General features: G+C 31.7%; 2 protein-coding genes across 2 annotated transcripts; one reads left to right on the top strand and one right to left on the bottom strand.

Annotated features, from left to right (window-relative positions):
- Nucleotides 1–245: 245 nt before the first annotated feature.
- LOC134236501 (multimerin-2-like) lies at nt 246–1,388 on the top strand. The gene is made up of 2 exons (XM_062718682.1): nt 246–697; nt 884–1,388. The coding sequence occupies exons 1-2, from the start codon at nt 277–279 to the stop codon at nt 1,279–1,281; spliced, it is 819 nt and encodes a 272-aa protein (XP_062574666.1). The 5' UTR covers nt 246–276; the 3' UTR covers nt 1,282–1,388.
- Nucleotides 1,389–10,590: 9,202 nt separating this feature from the next.
- Nucleotides 10,591–20,138, bottom strand: LOC134236473 (low density lipoprotein receptor adapter protein 1-B-like). Its single transcript, XM_062718657.1, has 9 exons — nt 19,899–20,138; nt 18,665–18,822; nt 18,383–18,495; nt 16,633–16,747; nt 16,055–16,147; nt 15,759–15,828; nt 15,259–15,338; nt 12,909–12,955; nt 10,591–12,563 (listed from the first exon to the last, which is right to left on the bottom strand). The coding sequence occupies exons 1-9, from the start codon at nt 19,960–19,962 to the stop codon at nt 12,410–12,412; spliced, it is 894 nt and encodes a 297-aa protein (XP_062574641.1). The 5' UTR covers nt 19,963–20,138; the 3' UTR covers nt 10,591–12,409.
- Nucleotides 20,139–21,250: the final 1,112 nt, after the last annotated feature.

Raw genomic sequence — 21,250 nt, 5'->3', positions numbered from 1 at the left:
TCTTAAATCTGTCAGATAAGACTGATGGTATGTTTCATGTCCTGAAAAAAATCTGTGTTTGCTGACTGGTTTTGCTGGAATGCTTTTAAAATCTATACGTTTTTCCTATTAGCTCTAATAGGCGGCTCTGAATGACATTTTGGATAAACATAGTTTTGCTTTACCAATCAAAGTCGCCCAACTGTTTTGCAAAACGAAGCAGGCTTTCTGGAACACAAGAGATCCTTTTCCTGTAGCGTGTGGCGTTGAATATACGACATATAGATTCTCCAAAATATGTTTTCTTTCATTAAACTTTTCGCGTTTTGTAGTTTGACTCAAAGTTTAATTGGGTTTTCATTGCTGTCGGGCCAAAACAATGGAAGCCTGTCACGAGAATTTGTGACTGATAATGATTCTAGAGATACGGATATTTTACGTCACCTTCTTAATCAAGAAAGCATTATCCGGATGTCTTTAACGAATACTGTTCAAACCCTGACGAGTAATTTTCAGTCCCTAATGAAAGACATGCTGACTTTGAAGGAGTCCATGGGATTAAAAATATCTCAGTTGGAGGCAAAAGTAGAGCACCTCAATACAGAAAACAAACAACTCGCTTCTGAGTTACAGGCGACGAAGACGGAGGAAAGAAATTTGTCCTCGACAGTTGCCATTCTTCAGACATCTCTGTCAAATATTTCAAGTTTTTTAAGCGGTAAGTGAACTATGAACCGGACATAGCTTATTTAATTTTTTTAGAACAAAGGTTATATTCTAACCACTGATTAAGATGTTTTAAATCTTAGATAAAAACGGGATAAATAGTTAAATAACTTTACAATGTAATTCTGAAACGATGAGGACAAAACAAAAAGATAAATCCAACATCCTTGTTTTAAAGGCAAATCAAAGGAGGTAGGTTTCACCGCCTCAGTGACTTCCAGCGACTCAACGTGGAACAGCGGAACCCTGGTTTTTCCCTCTGTCATGACTAATAAAGGAAATGGATACAACCTAAGTACCGGAATATTTACAGCTCCTACAGCTGGGATATACGTCTTCTTTGTGAATGTTCAGAGTTATAATACACAAACAATTTATGTAGACATTGTTTTGAATGGATCAGCAAAAGTCAGGACTATGGCATGGAGTAATGGAAATGATTCTTACGACTCGGGACCCAATATGGTTGTGCTCTCTATCCAGAAGGGGGATGCAGTATGGGTCAAGCGTCACTCTGGTAAAGGTTACTACAGCAATCCTGGGGCAGTAACCACTTTCTCCGGTTTCCTTTTGTAATATTTTTTGTTACAAGGTTACTGTGCATAAAATACATTTAACGTTGATGATCTGTGTTTTGTATATGAATGATTTTGTCACCGTTGCCTGAAAGTAGGCATCACTTCCTATCCTGTGTTTGTTTCACATTTTCTACTTACATTCTTCATTTATTTTCCATGGACTGGACATAAGTCAAATTTCATTGTTAAAATCTGATTTCTGTAAACCAACTTTTATTCGCGTGCGAGAAATTTTCGCGAGGTTCGCGAGAGCCTTGTCATTGCAAATATTTCTCGCCGCGAACGGGTCCTTGACGTCTCTTTTTCTATTAATAACAGTTCCAAAGAAGGCTTGATCGCGAAAAATAATCGTCCCGAACTACGTTACTCCCGGTAAATAGCGAAATAAAGTCGTAGCCTATAAAATTTAGAATGAATTTAATAGCTACCCATTTACACGGTATAAACTGGGTTGGGCAGTTTACGCTTTATAAACCGCGAAGCTGTTAATAAAAAAGCGTAAACTGGGTAGCTATTAAATTCATTGCTTATAATTTAATTTTCATTCATTTGATGAGAGAAAAAAGGTGATTGTTCTAACAAAATGACTTCAATTTGTACAAAATTTGAATGTAACGGATCCTACTCGGTGCATGGTCTGGTGTATAGAAAAGGTTAGAAGATGATCTTAACATCATGTCAATGCTGCATTACATGAAGTAAATACATCCTCTCATTATGAAGTACTTCATAACGTGAATTAAAAAATTCATTATGTGAAGTGATAATGTGTTTACATTAAGTTAAAACTTTATTACGCGAAATGAATGTTTCTTTACATCATTTCATTTCTTTATATGTGAGGTCAAAATTGCATTACGTCAAGTAAATTGTGTTATATAGTTAAACTTATCATTTCATGAAGTCAAAAGCCCATTCCTTTTTGAGAGTGTATATTTCTATTATATCAAAGCATTATTACGTGATATAGATTTATCTTTATTTTACGGCGAGGGCATCATGGTGGGAGGAAAACACAGCAAACCTTTATGTCAGTTCATAAACTCCGTATACAGATGATGAAGGTAAATTGCTGCATAAGTAAGGTAGGTTGACTATAGAAAAAATAAAGTTATCAAATTAATCAAAGAGCTTGGTTGTAGGATTACCATTAACGTCTTTTTCAAGTAAAATATCCAAATATGAAACAGATGTGTAAAACTCTGAGGTATCTTTTATCTCAAGCTCACCAGAATATATCGTATCGACATAGGAATGGAAATTACCGTTGTTAATTGACAATACGTCGTCGATTTATCGAAATGTCGAGTTGAAGGCCACAGCAAGTGGTTTCCTCTGATCACGCATAAGATTTTGCACAAATTCTGCTTCATATGAATACAAAAATAGGTCTGCTAGTAACGAAGCGCAATTAATACCCATGGGTATTCCATTAGATTGTTGGAAGACCTGGCCACCAAAAATACATAGACATTGTCAATCAGAAACTCAATCATCTTGTTGATGTCAACTTCAGAGTACTTGTGTGTGCAACCAGAATGTTTTTAACAAAATAATTTTGCAAATGACTAATGTTCCATTTTAGGGAAAACGATATCGATATGATGTCAAAGATGTCGATATGATGATATGAATATCGCAAACGACTAATGACAAGGTAAATAAAGGACAAGGTATGGTAACGGCCGAATCTTGCCCCTTCTATGATGTAAAAATCAGAACAGTTAAAATTGTAAAAGTTTGTAGCTAAGAAATTAATATAATCTTGTTTTAAAACCAGCTATAATTTTAAAATAAAACTAACATGGAGGACACAAGAGGATGCAGACGTAGGATATTTTCTGAAAACAAATTTCGATAACATATTTCTTTCAAGATAAACTTTTTGAACAATCTTTCTTAAATCTGTCAGATAAGACTGATGGTATGTTTCATGTCCTGAAAAAAAATCTCCTCTGTTTACTCGCTGGTTTTGCTGGAATGCTTTTAAAATCTATATATGTTTTTTCCTATTACCTCTAATAGGCGGCTCTGAATGACATTTTGGATAAACATAGTTTTGCATTACCAATCATATTCGCCCAACCGTTTTGCAAAACGAAGCAGGCTTTCTGGAACGAACACAAGAAATCATTTTCCTGTAGCGTGTGGCGTTGAATAATACGACATAGATTCTCCAAAATATGTTTTCTTTCATTAAACTTTTCGCGTTTTGTAGTTTGACTCAAAGTTTAATGGGTTTTTCATTGCTGTCGGGCCAAAACAATGGAAGCCTGTCACGAGAATTTGTGACTGATAATGATTCTAAAACTACTGATATTTTACGTCACCTTCTTAATCAAGAAAGCATAATCCGGATGTCTTTAACGAATAGTTTTCAGTCTCTGACGAATAATTTCCAGTCCCTGATGAAAGACACGATGACTTTGAAGGAGTCCATGGGATTAAAAATATCTCAGTTGGAGGCAGAGGTAGAGCATCTGAAAACAGAAAACAAACAACTCGCTTCTGAGTTACAGGCGACAAAGACGGAGGAAGGAAATTTGTCTTCGACAGTTGCCATTCTTCAGACATCTCTGTCAAATATTTCAAGTTTTTAAAGCGGTAAGTGAACTATGAACCGGACATAGCTTATTTAATTTTTTTTAGAACAAAAGTTATTTTCTAACCACTGATTAAGATTTTTTAAATCTTAGATAAACCCAGGATAAATAATTAAATAACTTTAAATGTAATTCTGAAACGTATGAGGACAAAACAAAGATAAATCCAACATCCTTGTTTTAAAGGCAAATCAAAGGAGGTAAGTTTCACCGCCTCAGTGAATTCCAGCGACACAACGTGGAACAGCGGAACCCTGGTTTTTCCTTCCGTCATCACTAATGAAGGGAATGGATACAACCCAAGTAACGGAATATTTACTGTCCCTACCGACGGGATGTATGGCTTCTTTGTGAATGTTCAGAGTCATAATACACAAAGAATCTATGTAGACATTGTATTGAATGGATCAGCGAAAGTCAGGACTATGGCATGGAGTAATGGAAATGATTATTACAAATCGGGACCCAATATGGTTGTGCTTTCTATCCAGAAGGGGGATGCAGTATGGGTCAAGCATAACTCTGGTAAAGGTTACTTCAGCAGTGGGGCAATAACTACTTTCTCCGGTTTTCTTTTATGATTTTATTTGCTACAAGATTACTGTGCATTTATAACAAAAACATTTAACGTTTATGATATATGTTATGTATATTAATGAATCACTTCATATCCTGTTTTTGTTCCACAGTTTAATGTCTTACTAACATTCTTCATTTATTTTCCATGGACTGAACATGAATTAGAAGTCAAATTTTATTGTTATTATCTGATTATTAAAGAAGTATTTGCAATTGTGCGCATATTTTGGAATAATTTGATTCTGTTTTTATTCTAGTCTCTCATTGGTTGATTACCAAAAAGGAACGCAAATTATTTCTTAATAACCTGGTTTGGTATGGGTAAACTGACCCAAACCAGGTTATCATCGAATTATTTGGCCAAGAATTAGAGTCATTCCTTAATTAACTCTCGTATATGCCAATTTACGAATATATATGAAGGTGAAGATAACGAACAGGTATCGATCTCAAAAACTATAGAAACAAATCTGTGAACAGGACATGTACAGGAACCCCTGGAATTCAAAATTCAAGAGGTGTGATCATGTGGTCTAAGGAACAAGTATTACTTGTAAACCGGTCACAACCGCCGTCAGACATATGTATTGATCAGGTAGGCGGGACATCCTGTGGTATTTTCTTTGTTGTTTAACGTCTTACTCGGGAATATTTTACTTATATTGAAATTCCACCACTTGGAGATGAAGGACTTTAAATTGTTCCTACACTTGGCTTTTAGGGCCATTGAACCATTGAAGAAACTTCTTCGTACATGTATATGTACCAACACTTACAACGATACGGGGCCTCTGTTTATATAGGTCTCATCTGAAGGATCGGTTTCCACGTTGTGCAGTGGATTTCGGAACATCCCTTATAGTGAAATTCAGTATAAAAACACCGACGTACCTGAATCGGCTTGAAACAAGTCAGTCAAATACGACACATTGATAAACTGTATTTAATACATGTTAAAACTGCCATGAAATTTAGGAAAATACTGACTTCAAACAATGTAGTTAATATCCCTGTAACATCAACTTATCAGTAAGTAGCTTGCCTCGATTTAAAATCTGATCGTTTTCGGTGCATGGTCTGGCGTATAGAAAAGGTTGGAAGATGTAAGTACCATATGTAGGTGATATCTGGATATCAAATTATATAATAAAGAAAAGTTGACAAGGGAAAAGTAAAAATTATCACGTTTGTCATAGTTTGGTGATTAGTTGTCCCTTGTCGCCAATATTCGGTAAAACAAAACAGATGTGGGAGACTCTTCAGTGTTTTTTAATTTCAAGTTGACTGAGATATATCTCATCGACATATGAATGAAAGTTATAATTGTTAATACATCGTTGATAAATTGAGACCACAGCAAGTGTTTTTCGTCTTCTCATGTAGAAGTTATCGCGAGTTATGGTTGTATTCAGAGTAGATTAATCGAACGTACTAATTTTTAAAATAAAAATATGCTGATTTTAATTTTTCTTAATAAAAAAGAATATTTCAATTTTGTGCAACTTGTGATAAGCTTGTCAATGTACATCGACATTTCTGTTTTAAAATGAAAATCATATTGAGTCAGAGGAGTTTGTGGTAAATTCACAATAAAGAAATATAATTTACTTTGGAATTAAGGTGGAATGCCACACCAACTTTTTATTTTATAGATATTTGAGTCATCCTTTTAAAACAAGGATTCTTAAACTACACTGTAGGGAGGATAATTCAAACACAGTAAAATAATGGTGAAAAAAAGGGGATCAGCAGTAATTTGGTCATAAACCAAAAACAGAGAGGGAGAGAGAGATATTTTAATAGCACATTGGAAATTCCTTATTTTAAATGAAACACCCAAATGAATTAAGTTTAAAAAGCTCTAAATCGGAATTGATAAAAGATACTAGAGAGACTACTTGAACAGTATGTAATAGACCAAGCAAAGACTGTTAACAATATCGTTGTTTGTAAACATCATTATAGTATTTGTACAATATTTGGGAAGAACTTAGTTTTATAGGAAATCCAACATATATACTCGCAGTTCACTTTTAAATGGATGAAATTCTTCAAAGTCACTTTTAACATTTCAGTTGACGAAGATGAGTTTGATCTCCCATTTATCTTTTACTGGATTCCTAAACTTCTGAAATCCTTACAAACAAAGATGTATTGTCGGGACCAGCAAATGCTCTACCAAGCTCCTATCTTTACTCCTTACAAAAAATACATGTTTTAACTGCTGTTAAGTAAGACAGAAGCACTGTGCCACAACATAGGCTAGGGATGGTCTAAATTAGATGTGGATCTCTACAAATTATTTATACTTAATACAACTATTGCTATTGCGCGATAAAGTAAAAAATAATATACATTTATTGCATGATAGTGAGGGAAATATGAAGACAAATTCACAATAAAGAAATATAATTTCCTATGAAATTAAACTACACTGTAGGGAGGATAATGCAAACACTATAAAATAATTGTCATGTTGTAAATTTTGAATTTACCGGGTGGCAGTAAATACAAAATTTACACCATGACAGTTGTCATGCAATGATTGTTTATTATACCGGTAAACAAAATTTACAAAACCTTTGAAATAAACATAAACTTTCAAATTCCCCCCCCCTCTCAAAAGAGACTTTCATTTATAACGTAAAGTTTTGTGACGTAAATCAGGCTATTGTGATGCCCTTTAATGAAATAATTTTCCTTCAAAACAATACAGAGCTATATTTGTAAAATTTGTGTTGGAAGAGGTGGAATGATGAAAAGCGTGCTAAATCGGAATTGAAAAAGATAAAAGAATTACGAGAGACCCGATCACGTGATAACGTAGAAAGGCCAACAAGATAACGCGTTGTGTAGAATATTTATAATGTAGGTATAATAATAGGTTTTTCGATACAAAAGACAATGCTTCTTCAATTCAAACGGAACTCGGAAAGAAGAAAGTTCGGTATGAGCAAAAATCCGCCCTATCCAAAAATCTAATAAAATTGTTCTTGAAACATGTCTAGAGTGACCACCTCCTAAGTCATTTTAATTTTTGATATTATCTCAAACCATTTTACCAAGAGAGTTAATCAAGATTTCAGTTTTTCCATCGTGAACTTTCCTTATTTATGGGTCGCCCGCGTGACGCAGTGGTTAGAGCGTCTGCTCTAGAGTCGCGAAGTAATGAGTCAATCCTTACGTCGCATCTGTTGGACGTGGAGACCGTATAAACCGAGGCCCCGTGTCGCAGTAGGTGCTGGCACGAGAAAGATCCCTCACTGCTCAAAGGCCCTGAGTGCCGAGCATAGGACAAAATTTGTAGCCCTCCATCGGCAAGTGGTGGCGTCTCCATATGAGTGAAAAATTCTCGAGAGGGACGTTAAACAACATACAATCAATCAGTCAATCCTTATTTAAGGAGTAATACTCCGCTATCACCTGCATATCGTGCTCATGTCAGAACTTTTTCGCTACTCTAGATAAGCATATAATTAGCAAATATTAATATCACCGGGGCGTCTTACTAGGTTTTCTTGTTTGATATTAACTGTTAAGAACTTTGCTTGTTTTATTCCGGAAAGTAATCACAAACTGAGAAAATACTTAAAACAATTTTTGATGGTAGTGATATCGATGGTTTATAAGTACATCGCGAAATTTTGTGACTGTTAAAAGTTTTAAAATTCTTAATCATGAAACGCTTATTCAAATATGATTATTTTTGTCGTTTTATGTTGATCATGGCATATCATAGCCTAGGAAAGTTGACTTTGAGAGGGGCAAATGAGCAAAAAGCCCAAATTCTTGAGAAAAATATATAAAAGTGCCAAATGAAGCATAATACTCACTAAATTAAACAAGGTAAAACAAAATGCTGAACAATCCTTTGGTATACTAGTAACTTATTTTATTAGCACATTTAAAGATTTTGAAAAGTGTACATGAAAGTTTTTAGTCATTTATTTTTATTGTATTGACAACTCATTGGGCCCTAATGTCAAGTATAGATGTATTTTTTAATTCCTGTAGTAAGCAATGTTGAGGAATTTTGATCGTTTACCCCTTTCATATTTTGGCAATAATAGACCGGGATGAAATTTTTTTTATTGTAAAATAATGAAGCAAATCTTTTTAACCAACAGAAAATTCAGGGTGTACACATAACAGTCATTTTAGATGGCAAACAATGTTGTAAATATCAATTCATGTACAAAGATAGACAGATGTTAATTTGGACAGATGGACAAACATGACACAAACTTGATCAGATCTATGTAGACAGACACACATGGTGAAAACCAAGAATATATTGATATCATTTGACAGTCGCTTTTTCAATTAAAACAGAACTCGTTAATTTACTTACATTGTCATTGGTCATTTGCAAAACAGTTTTGTTAAAAACATTGATTGTACACAAAAGTACTTTGAGGTTGATATTAATAAAGATGCTCAAGTTTCTGATAGACAATATCTATCGGTGTGTGTGGTTTTGGGAGGCCACAATCTATAGGAATTTCTATTGGTACCAGTTGTGCCCAATTATGAGCATAATATTTTTAAATTTAGATGAATCAGAATTTGTTCAAAATTTATGCATGTAAAGAAAGAAACACAGCCTTCAACTCAAAATTAGATATATCAACGATATACAAATGTTGTCAATTAACAATGGTTATTTCCATTCTTATGTCTATATGATATATCTCAGTGATTCTGAAATCAAAGGGTCTGACACATCTGTATAAAATTTGGGTATTTTACCACAGAAAAATTTTATTGGTAACCTAGGAAGATAGTTTATAATAAATGTGATGACTTAACTTAGCAATCGTCAACATCCCTTACTGATGAAGCAAAAAAAAACTTTCATCACCTGCAAACGAAGTTTATATATCTTTCATTTGATTTGATACATGCATTTGCTCTGTTCGAAAATTTGTAACAGACTTTTGCACTTGAATATTGTTCTTTACTTCCATATATTTTATTATGACGGAAAAATAAACGTGAAACATAGCATCTGTCTATACAAAGTTTTTTGATAAAATATTTTTTTTTTTTAGATTCTCATGTTCTTCTCACTGCCACTTCTGGAGAAAACAAATCTTCAAATTAAAAAGATTACAAGTAATACAGTAAAAACAAAACTTTAATGTCTTATTAAATGCATTTTACAGTTGAATTATTATTATATCAGACAATAATGCAAACTATATGAGAATATTAATTACTAAATACTAACATTTCAGCAGAAACTAGCAGAGAAGCTTGATTTTACATCTAATGGGATTTCATGGCCGACTTAAACATAAATCCACTCTTTTTTCAGTTCTTTATAAAGTTTCTTTAACTGATACCACCTTAAAATAATAATACTTATATATATTAACATGCGCATGATATATTGGACGTACAGTTAGAGAGCATGAAATGCGAGGTAGAAAACAAAGGCATTTAATTTAATGTTAACTACTACACATATTTTCAAATACTAGCACTATTCATTAAAATTAAAATAAAACTGGCACTTGTACTGAAATTAGTGTTTACAAATAAAGAAAATAAAAAAAAATTCAGATCAAGAGAAAAAGATCATGATATTGATTTAATGATATAGAACATCTTCCAGCTTGATTCATATGTATGCATCAATAAAATAAGTTACTTAAACTGCCTTTAATTGTTTTAAACCAACACATCTTGAAGCCAGATTTATACATTTAAATTAAACCAGATCTACAAGAAAGAAAAATCAAAGAAAGTAAACTGTAATACACTATTAAATAACAATAGCACCAGCAGCAGCATCAAACGGTTTCAATTCAAATATAAGCAAATCTATCACATTGCAATTGCAGTAAAGATTGCATTAATTTTACAATAAGGAAATAAATATAATCTACATCAAGATCTGTGACTTATTGCAGTATAAAGTTAAGATTTTTTTTTCTCTTCATTGATTTTCTAAAATTTGAACATTCTCAAAAATGTTTGAATTTAAATTTAATATTTCTAAAGCAAAAATCTTAATTATTGGCCCGCTTTTAATTATTTATTGTTTTATTTTTTAATTTTTGTAAGTGCATGTTGAAACTTTTTTGAAAAAGTTTATATAATTTTAGGTGTTACATGTATGTGTTTTTGAAAATATATTTTTTTTAATTTTCCATAATCAAAAAAAAAATTATTGCAAAATTTCTGTTTGATATAGCAATCCTTTGCATATATATGTACATGTATATATTCAATTAATGGAACAATATTAAAATGCTAACTGTTCTCTTTCAACAAAGAAATGCATAAAGCTTCTGTAAGTCAAATACACAATAATACTCATACAGTGCCATTTTCTTTTACATTACAAGTTAAGAGTGTAGTGAATGACTTCATTCCATGTGGAAAAAGTATGTCTATAGAAATGCTATGCAAAATCTATTTCTCATCATTCTTGTATAAATAGTTTTATAGAGCATATCATATTAATTTGTTAAAGGTTTACATTCTGCTTAATCTGTATTATGACATACAATGTAGCTTAATGCTAATTGAAATGACACAAAAAAATCAGATCAAAAATATATGAAAGTGAATTATACATACAAACATTTAAATGAGATCTTCAGTGAACTTAGCAGCCAATGTTGACTGAACTGATGAAAAAAATGTTTTGTAGAAATATTGAGTTTGCTAGAATTGCTTTTCTCTGTACTTCATTACAGAATCTAAAACTTAATTTTTCTTCAGCATATAAAATACTAAATATAAATATAGCACTTAATTTTTGTCAAAAATATAAGACAAACACATATTTTGAAAAAAAAATCTGACAAAGTATACAGAAAACATCACACATGCTAAACAATTCTAATCATTAAAAAGAAGAAAAAAGAGACCCGTGGACCACAACACTCACCTGAGTAAATTGAGCACTGATGTATTTTATAGATTTATACATGTATAAAAAAAAAATACTGACCAAGATTGGCAAAATATTTTAAATGATCCCATCCTTTTTCTGAATTTCTTGATTATCTCCCTGTGGGAAGGGCTTAGCCTTTCATATGAGCAAATTAGAATCCATTTAACCCAAAGTTAATTTTGTATTAAAACAGTTGGTGGTTCTTGAGAAGAAGGCAAAATTGTGAAAATTACAGATGGATCGATGGACAAAGCATGATCAGAAAAGCTTACTTACACTTCCAGCTCAGGTGAGTTTGCACGTCAAATTTAAGACAAAATTCTGTCATCACAAAATTAATTATTAAATATAATTTCTGAGTTAATATAGTTGATAATTCATCAAGCAGTCTCTGCATCCAACATGACACAAAGAATTCTAAATTACTTATATCTTTGTATGTCATCTCTGTACCCAACATGACATAGAATTCTTAATTACTTATCTCTACCATGATTAATCATCTAAAAAGTGTCTAAAACTAGAAACTCAAAAATGTGATCAAGCAATATTAAATCAATATGTTCACTGATCAGAAGCAGATTTCAATCCTTTGAACAGGGAGGATAAATTTTAGCAAGAATTTCTTCATATAATGTAAAATTAATTCTAACGTTGTAATATAAAAAAAATGAAAACTCCTGAATTTTGAAAGTAAAAAACATGGATAAACTAATTTATAATACGAAAAACTCTTCATTTGTCAATAAATGCATTCATCATTCATCAACAAGTCTATGCTCATAATCATGGTATCATGCATATGTAATCTCCATCTATTTACCCTATTTTATCAGCAATGGCATTTTTGAAAGTCATTGAAAATTAATGTACGTAAAAAAATTTACACTTTACTCAAAGCAACACGGGAATCAGCAGACAAAATTCATGCTTGTTCTGGTCCTCAGATGTGGTTAATTTGAGGACCTTAGGAGGACATTAGTAGGTCCTCTTATAAGGACCCCAAGAGGTCCTCAACTAAATAAGTTTTTATAATCTCACAAGCACAGGAGATCCTCCATGGATGAGGATTTAGAGAATTCTTCCAAGCACCTGTTATTGTTCATGTATTGTGTAATGCTTTCATCTATATCTTCCTGTCTGAGGTCTGTTCTTAGTTCCTTTATACCTTTACTTCTGTTCACTGCTAGCCTGTAAGTTCATAAACATTATTCAATATTGTTCTGAGCCTATATTAACATAAAAAATTTTTCTAGCATTTGCTTTATTCAGTTCACAATCACTGCCAGTGAACTTGGACACACATTTTTTTTTGTAAAAAAAAAACATCACATGGCATGCCTCAGAAAAAAATGTGCTAAAATTTCAAGCATCTGTAATGAGTATTTACTGAGAAAACTGTGACCGAAAATTTGTCGAAAATAGACACACAAGGGTAAAACAGCATACCCCCCCCCCCCCTCTCCTTTGGAGCTGGGCTACATGTATAATAAAATAAGTTGAAATTAACAGAGGTTAGGAAAAAATAAAACTTACATTGAAAAACAATCATCTTCATCCAAATTCTCATCTTCAAAACTTTGCTGTAAAATTGAAAATCTCATGAAATACTCTTTTTTTTATTATATTAAGAAGCTCTGGTTCAAAAAACATTCTCAATAATCATTAAAGATTACATTATTTCCAAAATGAACTTTGTACAACGTACTGCAAATCACTTTTTATTAGAGAGAACTTTATTTTTGCGTAATTACGCGAGACAGTGTGCTCATGAAAATTTAATTCTCACGTATAATAGCATTCCTTAATATTATAAAGAGCAATAACCAGAATTTGTGAAAATTTTGTCTCGCTAATCAAGAGTTAATGATTATCTTGCGAAAATAAGGTGTCGTGAAAATATAGTGATCTACAGTAGATAGATGCTAAATAAATTTTTCATTATTCACAGTTCTTCTTTGTGGCTACCATTATAAACATATCTTTTAAACTTTGTTGTAATTTGTTATTTTGTTTCCTATTTCAATTTTCTATTCCCAGCTTAGCGATGGATTTTGTCCTTTTATATGTGTATTCAATAATGGTGATTATTATACTCGCTTCTCATTATATCGCGGGTTTCATTGTATCCCGGTATATTCCAAAAATTCAGATACATAGCTGATATCCTTTCTGTTAAAATACTATCTGTTTGTTGTCCGAATGTAAACTTTTGTGATGATTAAAAAGTATGGGAAATGCGTCAGTAATTTTTTTATTCAAATAAAACGTAATTTTACAGATTTCCATTCCCCTTTTTATCATATTTAGATCATTGATTTTATAACCTTGTAAAAGCCATAATAAAGTCCATGTTTCTAAAGTCTTTAGTTTGTATAATTGTTTATTTTTTACATAGAATTACACCGTAAATATAAAAATAAAAAATGAAGTCCATGTCAGCCACAAGTTTCCATGTTTTCCTATACCGTGATACTATGAGACTCTACAATTTAGGAAGTAAATAAGACTTCCCGTTTTAAAAATAGACAACAAATTGAACAATGCAAACTTAAGAATTAATTTGACACTAAAAAGTTAGACCATATATTGGTTTATGGATAGTATTTGATGAAAGTTAAAGTAAAAATTTGGAATAACACTTTTTATGCAAAAGAATTAAGTACCGCGATATTATGAGACACCATTATACTACGAAACTTGTCTAATCCAGCATGAGATTTCAAAATCTAGTCTAAATAAAAGTAAATAGTTTATTAAGTCCCTTTCAGTGAATTTGATTTGTTTCTTTAGAATCAGAGGTGTATAGTTTAGACCATTTCACTGTTTATTTGTTTTAATTTACTACTCAGGTATCATACTTGCCAACCTCCAGCATGTAAAAATCTGGTCATGACCAGATTTGGAAAGTAAAAAATCTGGTCATAACGCGTAACGACATTCACGACATATTTACCATGATTAGATTTTATACATATGTATACAAAGTATTTGTGTATTGAGAATTCTTTTATTGAAAAAGGCTTTAATTTACAATGACAAAAATTCATACATAATTTGATTAAATTTACATGTTAAAAAAAGAGAATTGAAGTTTTCATTATTTCAGTATTGACCTTAAGTAAGTGTGCATTTTTTAAAAAAGCCTTTTCAGTTTCTGCTAAATTTTAAAGTTTATACATGTACCAATTTCAGTTTTGAAGTTATTTTTTCTCTCTCTTAATCAATTAACTACTGCAATATGTATTAAATGTGAAGTTAGATCAACACTGTCTTCGATCACTTTATTTTATCTAGAATGATGAAAGTTTTTTTTCCCAACATTCCTTGATATCTTCATACCGGTAAATATTGTTTCTCTATTTCTTGGTTCAATCAGAGACATGTGTTTGGTTCAATTTGTTCCTGCTGGCCCTGATAACGATCTAGTTCTATCGGAAGCCATTTTAATTGACTTTAAACATTGATTTGTCAAAACAACACCAGTTAATTGTTTACACCAATCCATCGGCATTTTTTACGTAGATCTATGCTTGGGTTGTAACTGGAAGTTAAAAGTGCAACCTAATTTACGAACCAAATCCGAAAATCGGGAGATTTTCATGTTGTTCAGCAAAAATCGGGTGAAAAGCATGACCCGCCGGGTCATAAAAAATAATCGGGTTACGGGTTGAAAAATCGGGTGTGACCCGACGAAATCGGGTGAGTTGGCAACTATACACATGGAATAAATTATTGTGTAATTTCATGAGAAGCACCACACAAATTAAAATCACTCGCCTTTATTTTTATGGTGCTGAAATCTATGTAAAATCTCATGATTCAAGAATTATTGTTCACATGATTTGACATTGAAAAATCCATTTGTGACACATATAAAACTCACCCATTTTTGACTTCTTTGTGATTTGTTACTGAGAATTTCCTGACTAGAATTGGGACTAGAGAGTTTTGGGATTGGTTGATCTACAAAAACAGACAGACAGGCAAAGATATATTACTTTAAAATGTTTGCAACCATTTCAATTAAATCTGATTCACAAGCTAACATTCTATAATACTCTTGTCTTCAGTAATTAAATCTCATCCAACATTATCATTAGTAACATAAACATACCCTGGTACATTATGCACCCTATAGACATTAAGTAAATTTTCTGTATGTGTTCAGTATAAATTAAAGAGTACACTATGCTATTTAACTCACAAAGAATTCCCTGTAATTTTATTGCATTGTACTTGATTTATAATTGAGACATTGACAAAATAAAGGTATATTACAATTATTGCTGAAAAATTGTAAGGATTTGATTTTTTACTACTTAGTACTAGCATTGTTTCTCTAAAAAAGCTACATGTAAGGATATGACAATTAGCAGTACATACCGACAGATAATTTATTTTCTGAGTTTTTAACATTATTTGCCCTTGTTTCTGTCTTCTCTAAACCTCCACTCTACAAACAAAAAAAGGTACAGAATTTACTTAGTTAATCATACATTTTTGCTTGTATTAAAAAAAAATATATAAGTACCTACAACAATTACATAACCATGATGTAAAGGAGACACTTAACAATCATGAATGAGAGCTGTGCAGGCAGTTAGAAGAAAACGACATTTGTCAAGACTATTTTTAAAACGTTCCATTTATCTTATATTACATAATATTGATGTACTTACTATTTCTTTCTTAGGACTAGCACTGACTTCAGTGTTATGTAAATCTGTAGCCAACTCAAATGCTTTAGACACTGTGAGAGTTACAGCTTGTGCCTGCCATGACAAAGAGGAAATCATAACAGTCTCAAATTAATAAACTCTTTATTTTGCTATTAGTATGCACCACCTCATCTTTTCTCCTAAAAAGAACACAGGAGAAGAAAACCTGAATTTGAAATCATTATGACTTACTCAACCCTGTGTTTTCCCTTTGTATAGTCACTGTTGACCACAAACTTATGAATATATATTTTTATATAGTTGTTCTTTCTTTCATCCAAATAATAAAGTAATTCATGCTGAAATCCAAGGATGATCTAATGCCACAAATCAGGAAATTATAACGTCAATTTTTTTTTTGTGAATTCCGGTCAAAATGCTGTTGATTAATTTTTACATCTCAATATTTTGCAAATGACCACTGCTTTGTTCACATTTTTTTATTGGTAATTTATTTTTAAGAAAAATATTTTTGCGAATTCTCACAAATTTGCAAAAATTTCCAGATTTATGGTATAGACCTAGAAAAGTCTACTTACAATTTTGGGTTTATCACAAAGGTAGGCATGGCACTCCATTGTTTCATTCACAGAATTCCTGGCCATGAAAGCAAAAACTTTGTCAAAGTTTTTATCAGCTGAACAGAAGGAAATCCTGAAAAAATTAAAGACAACAAGGTTTTTTTTTTTTAAAATAAACAAAAATCTTTAAATAGGATACTAAATACATCAATATTTAGTAGACACCTTTAGCATAAAATATTACATGTATCAATCTTCAAAAATCAATAAATATTTTCATGAATAATTATCAAATTCATTCACGCATCAGTGCTTAGAATATCAAACCTTTGTCTGATTTTAGAAAATTTTGTGTCTATTAACCCTTCATCAAAGAGATGGGTTTTGTGCAACATAATCAGGTGTAACTAATAATTTCTGCATATTGGTTACATTACTTGATTACTTCTCATAATGTTTGTATATACAAATGAGTTAATCTCTGTTAATTAATGAATGTTTTTTTTGGCTTAATTGTTTTATTTTTGTCTGGTTAGGTCTATTTCTTTCTTTTAAACACAGAGTACATTGAAATGAAGAAAAAAACAACTCGAGAATAAAGAAAACAGTCAGAGTGGTGTAGTATATAAAGATCTCTTAGAAGGAGATGATAAAACTTCTGTGATGTTGTGTCCCAGGCACTCATACAGATGTGTAATGAGTATATAAACATTGTGAAAAGGTCTTAAAAAATATTTCTAACAATGGAGAGATGGTACCAAGTGCACAAAATTTCAGTTTTTTTTTAATCAAATATAAGTAAACAGCTCTACATGTTACAGGAGGGCGGGCTGGATATTTTATGAATTCCTTTACACATCTGATTCTTTTCTGATTACGCACAACACTTGACATTCAAGAACTGAGGAATAAGGAAATTAAAAGTACTTAAAACACTTACTTAATATCAAGTTTTTTTTTTAGCTATAGCAATCCAAAAGGAAGTGTGAAACTTCTCTATAAATGAATACATTATAAACCTGATAAATCATTTAAACAAAAGTTTCAGTTAGAAATAGTTTATATATAAATTTATGTATTAAAAATACAGAGTCTGTAATCCTCAGATTCTTTCTGACAAGAACTGTAAGATCTTTGTTTTACTGTGGAAGAATTTTAAAAAGAAGCTCAATTTCAAAACATCAAAATATTTTTTACCTATCATCATTTCATGAACGTGAATAAAAGCTTTATTCTATCTACCCGAAAAGCTTCATCTTAAAACATATTACTTATTCAAGCATTACAAAAATATAAGTATTCTTCTTGCAGTGATGATCGTCAGGGAAACAGGCAGTAGCCTGTATTATTAATTTTTTTTTATAATGGCTGACTCTCCAAGGACAAAATACACATTTGGAATTAACTCTAAAACCTAATTAACTGTCAGGCTTATATTTGATTTCCCTCAGGCCATCTTTGAAATAATGTTTACTTGCCCTCTCATTAATCAGTATTAAAAAACTGGGTCAGCAGGTGTGTGGAAATTTTTTCCCCCCCCCCCAAAAAAAAAAAAAAAAAAAAATTCCAACATATATGTTGACAGAATAACAAAATTCAGAAATAAGAATAAAATTATAATTTTCTGAGGGCAAAAAAAAAATTTTTTTGAGTTAGACCATTTTTAGCCATTTGGTGGGAAGAGGACGAACAAACAATTGTCATAAGATGGCCTTGGCAGAAACACTATGCTTAGAAAGCTTTCCCTGACAGCTTGGAGAAGACTGACCTGTATATGGAGATTTCTTCAATCAACTGATTGTTTGCCATATCATTTATCTGAATCCCTTTTGGAGAAGCCGTCAATGCAACCCTTTTGAACTTCTTTCCGGATGATTTTGCCTGTAACCATAAAATATTTGTTACAACAGTGCACAGCTATTAATTTTCAAGCAGTTATAATTTTTCATCAAAGTAAGTCAATAACTTGATGAAAAAACCTCTTTATTGCTTAACTCACAATATTTTAAAAGTGCTTAACTCAAAATATCTTAATAGTGAAAAATGTTACCATAGCGATGATGCTTTGTAATGCCTTGGTGATGACCCCGTCTCCATAACTCTGACTCTCTTCTGCCTCCTCCACGAGGGTGGATCCAAGATATTTCATGTAAAAGGTGATTCCATCTCTAACAGCCTCCTTGTTCTCATTCCAGCCTTCTCCTAATTCTGAAAGTTTCACATTTCATAAAATTAAATGAAAAATACATACACTTGTTCATGACAAGTACACATATATATAATTTCTCTTTCTCAATAAGCACACAGAACAAAAAAAAAACCTGCACACTTTGATAATTCTACATATTGTTGAGCTATTCAATTGCATCAACATTTTGACCATGAATTTTTCTTTTATCTTGACCTTGCTTTTCTCAAAGTGTTCATTTAGTTTTCAAGGACAGTCACACAAATCAGGATGTTTTACCAGACTTCATATGCTGATAGATATTGATGGGAACTATTGAACTTAACTTATTTCTTACTTTTCCTTCAACCTTGACTTTTTTTTCTTCAAATTGGTGTTCCTCTCAGTTTTGAAGAAACTGTTCCCATTATTTCTTTATGTAAGCTAATGCACTTAAAGTTTGATAAACAAATGATAAAAATATATTGAAAAGTATCTTTGAAATTATCTTAACACAGATTTAAAGCCAAGGACAAAGAAAAGGTTCAAGTTAAAAAATATTGAATAGTTCTTATCAATTTTTTTTGGGGGGGGGGGGGGCATAAATAATATACGATAAAAACATCTTGAATAGTTTCATTGAAAAAGAGGTAAATATAGAAATTCTTTTCTGTGACTGAAAATGCAGTTAGTCAAGCCCATAAACCCTCTAGCAAGGCCTCATCATGCTCACTCTTAACCCAATAAATACCAGCAACTTTTGCTTTCAACACTTCAATTATTAATCTCCAATACTATAAATTGAATCCACTTCAATTGTGTAAATATAAACAATTATTTTCTGGTTCCCAAATCCAATCAACATATTTTTCAACAGTTCAATTAGGGGCCTATTTATGTCCCTGGTTTAATGTATCAAATCTTCAGGGTGAAAAGGGAGGGGCTATTTAGCTGTATAGTGAATTGTTATTAGAAAATGACATCAAAGTACAAAAATGAATCATTCTTTTAATGCTAGATCAAAATCGTTTTTGTGTTAGATAAAAAAGCAATTTGTAAAGAGTCTCAAACATCATGAACATCAGCAGATCTGATCATATGATAACGTCAAACTTACTTTCATGTTTGCTTTCCTTTGTAGTGTTTGGACTGCGTCTCATGGCCTTCCTTAGCTTCTCCATGTCCTCCGCTTATACAGCAGGTTTATCAAGAATATGTTTCCATTCACAATTTATCCCTAAATTGTATATAACATACAAATTTAACTCGTTTCCTCTGCTCGTACTGAAGTTCAACACCGTCGCGACCCAAATGACACATAATCTGAACGATATACACGCTTGAATCTGCATATAATTTGTTCGTTTTATAAAGCGTACCTTAGACTCTCATACAAGCCATGATCTCCGATCCCGATTGAATTGCTGTGTGGACTTTTCATTCAGCGTCGCCGTAAATTACAAATCTCCATTTACTAACCATTGAAAATATCTGATTACGGAAATAGTGAAATAACTTCAAATAAGTCTTGTTAGACCCTCAGGAAAAAAATCATTTTAAGGTATGTCACTCATTAATAAGTATATCAGGAATTTTTTGAGATAGGGCCTATATTTTTAAACACTCAATATTGCAAAGAAAATTAGTGATACCCGGAAAGGGTAAAATTAAGTAGACCCTTTTCCAGTTAAATACTTTCATTAACCTTTATCGTATTTGATCAGAACTATCATTACAATAAATTTTAATCCTATTTTACATGTAAAATATTTTGGATAATAAATATTAATCGAATATATATGAAAATATTATAACATGTAAAACTTGATACATGTGATTTAAAAAGTGCTTTTTATTTGAAAGTATATTGGTGTAAACATCTAGACTTCTTTAACATATCTTAATTCTTGGCAAAGTCTTTTGAGCGAATGTGTGAAATTTGTTCTAACATCTCAGTCTTTATTGACCAAAAAAATTAACAGTTGTCAAATCTTTAATCTTAGTCGTAAGATTTGTTGTAAAAAGGGCCGATGAAATATAACATTCCTAGTACCATCCATTCAATAGTTATAGCTAAAGTTAAAGTTTTACAAAAGTAGGTATAACTCCAAATTTTAGGTTAGTCAAACGGTCAAAGATACATGTACATGTATTGGTACTTTGGTTGTGAGGAATTCCTATGTTCTATGTTTTAAACGTCTATAAAATAAATTTATTTAAACATTCTTAGATGAAAACTTCAATGTTAATTGGATTTAGGTTTGTGTATTTTTTGGTATATTATATTTGATAATATGACGCCAAATATTAAAGTTAAGTAAAATTTTGTTAATCAAAATTGATCAACCTAAACTGAGATTAAGGTGTCAAAAATATTGGTACGCAAGGCTGATCTTTTCATAAGGAATACACAGTAAGAAATATGAAAGCCATAAATCCAACCAATCAAAATTAAAGTTATGGGGGAAG

Source organism: Saccostrea cucullata, unplaced genomic scaffold, assembly GCF_032062105.1.
Source record: "Saccostrea cucullata isolate Sc308-1 unplaced genomic scaffold, CSIRO_AGI_Scuc_v1 ctg424, whole genome shotgun sequence".
In the NCBI taxonomy this organism is placed as follows: Eukaryota; Metazoa; Mollusca; class Bivalvia; order Ostreida; family Ostreidae; genus Saccostrea; species Saccostrea cuccullata.
The sequence above is the reverse complement of the archived record's forward strand: the minus strand, read 5'-3'. Positions and strand labels throughout refer to the sequence as shown.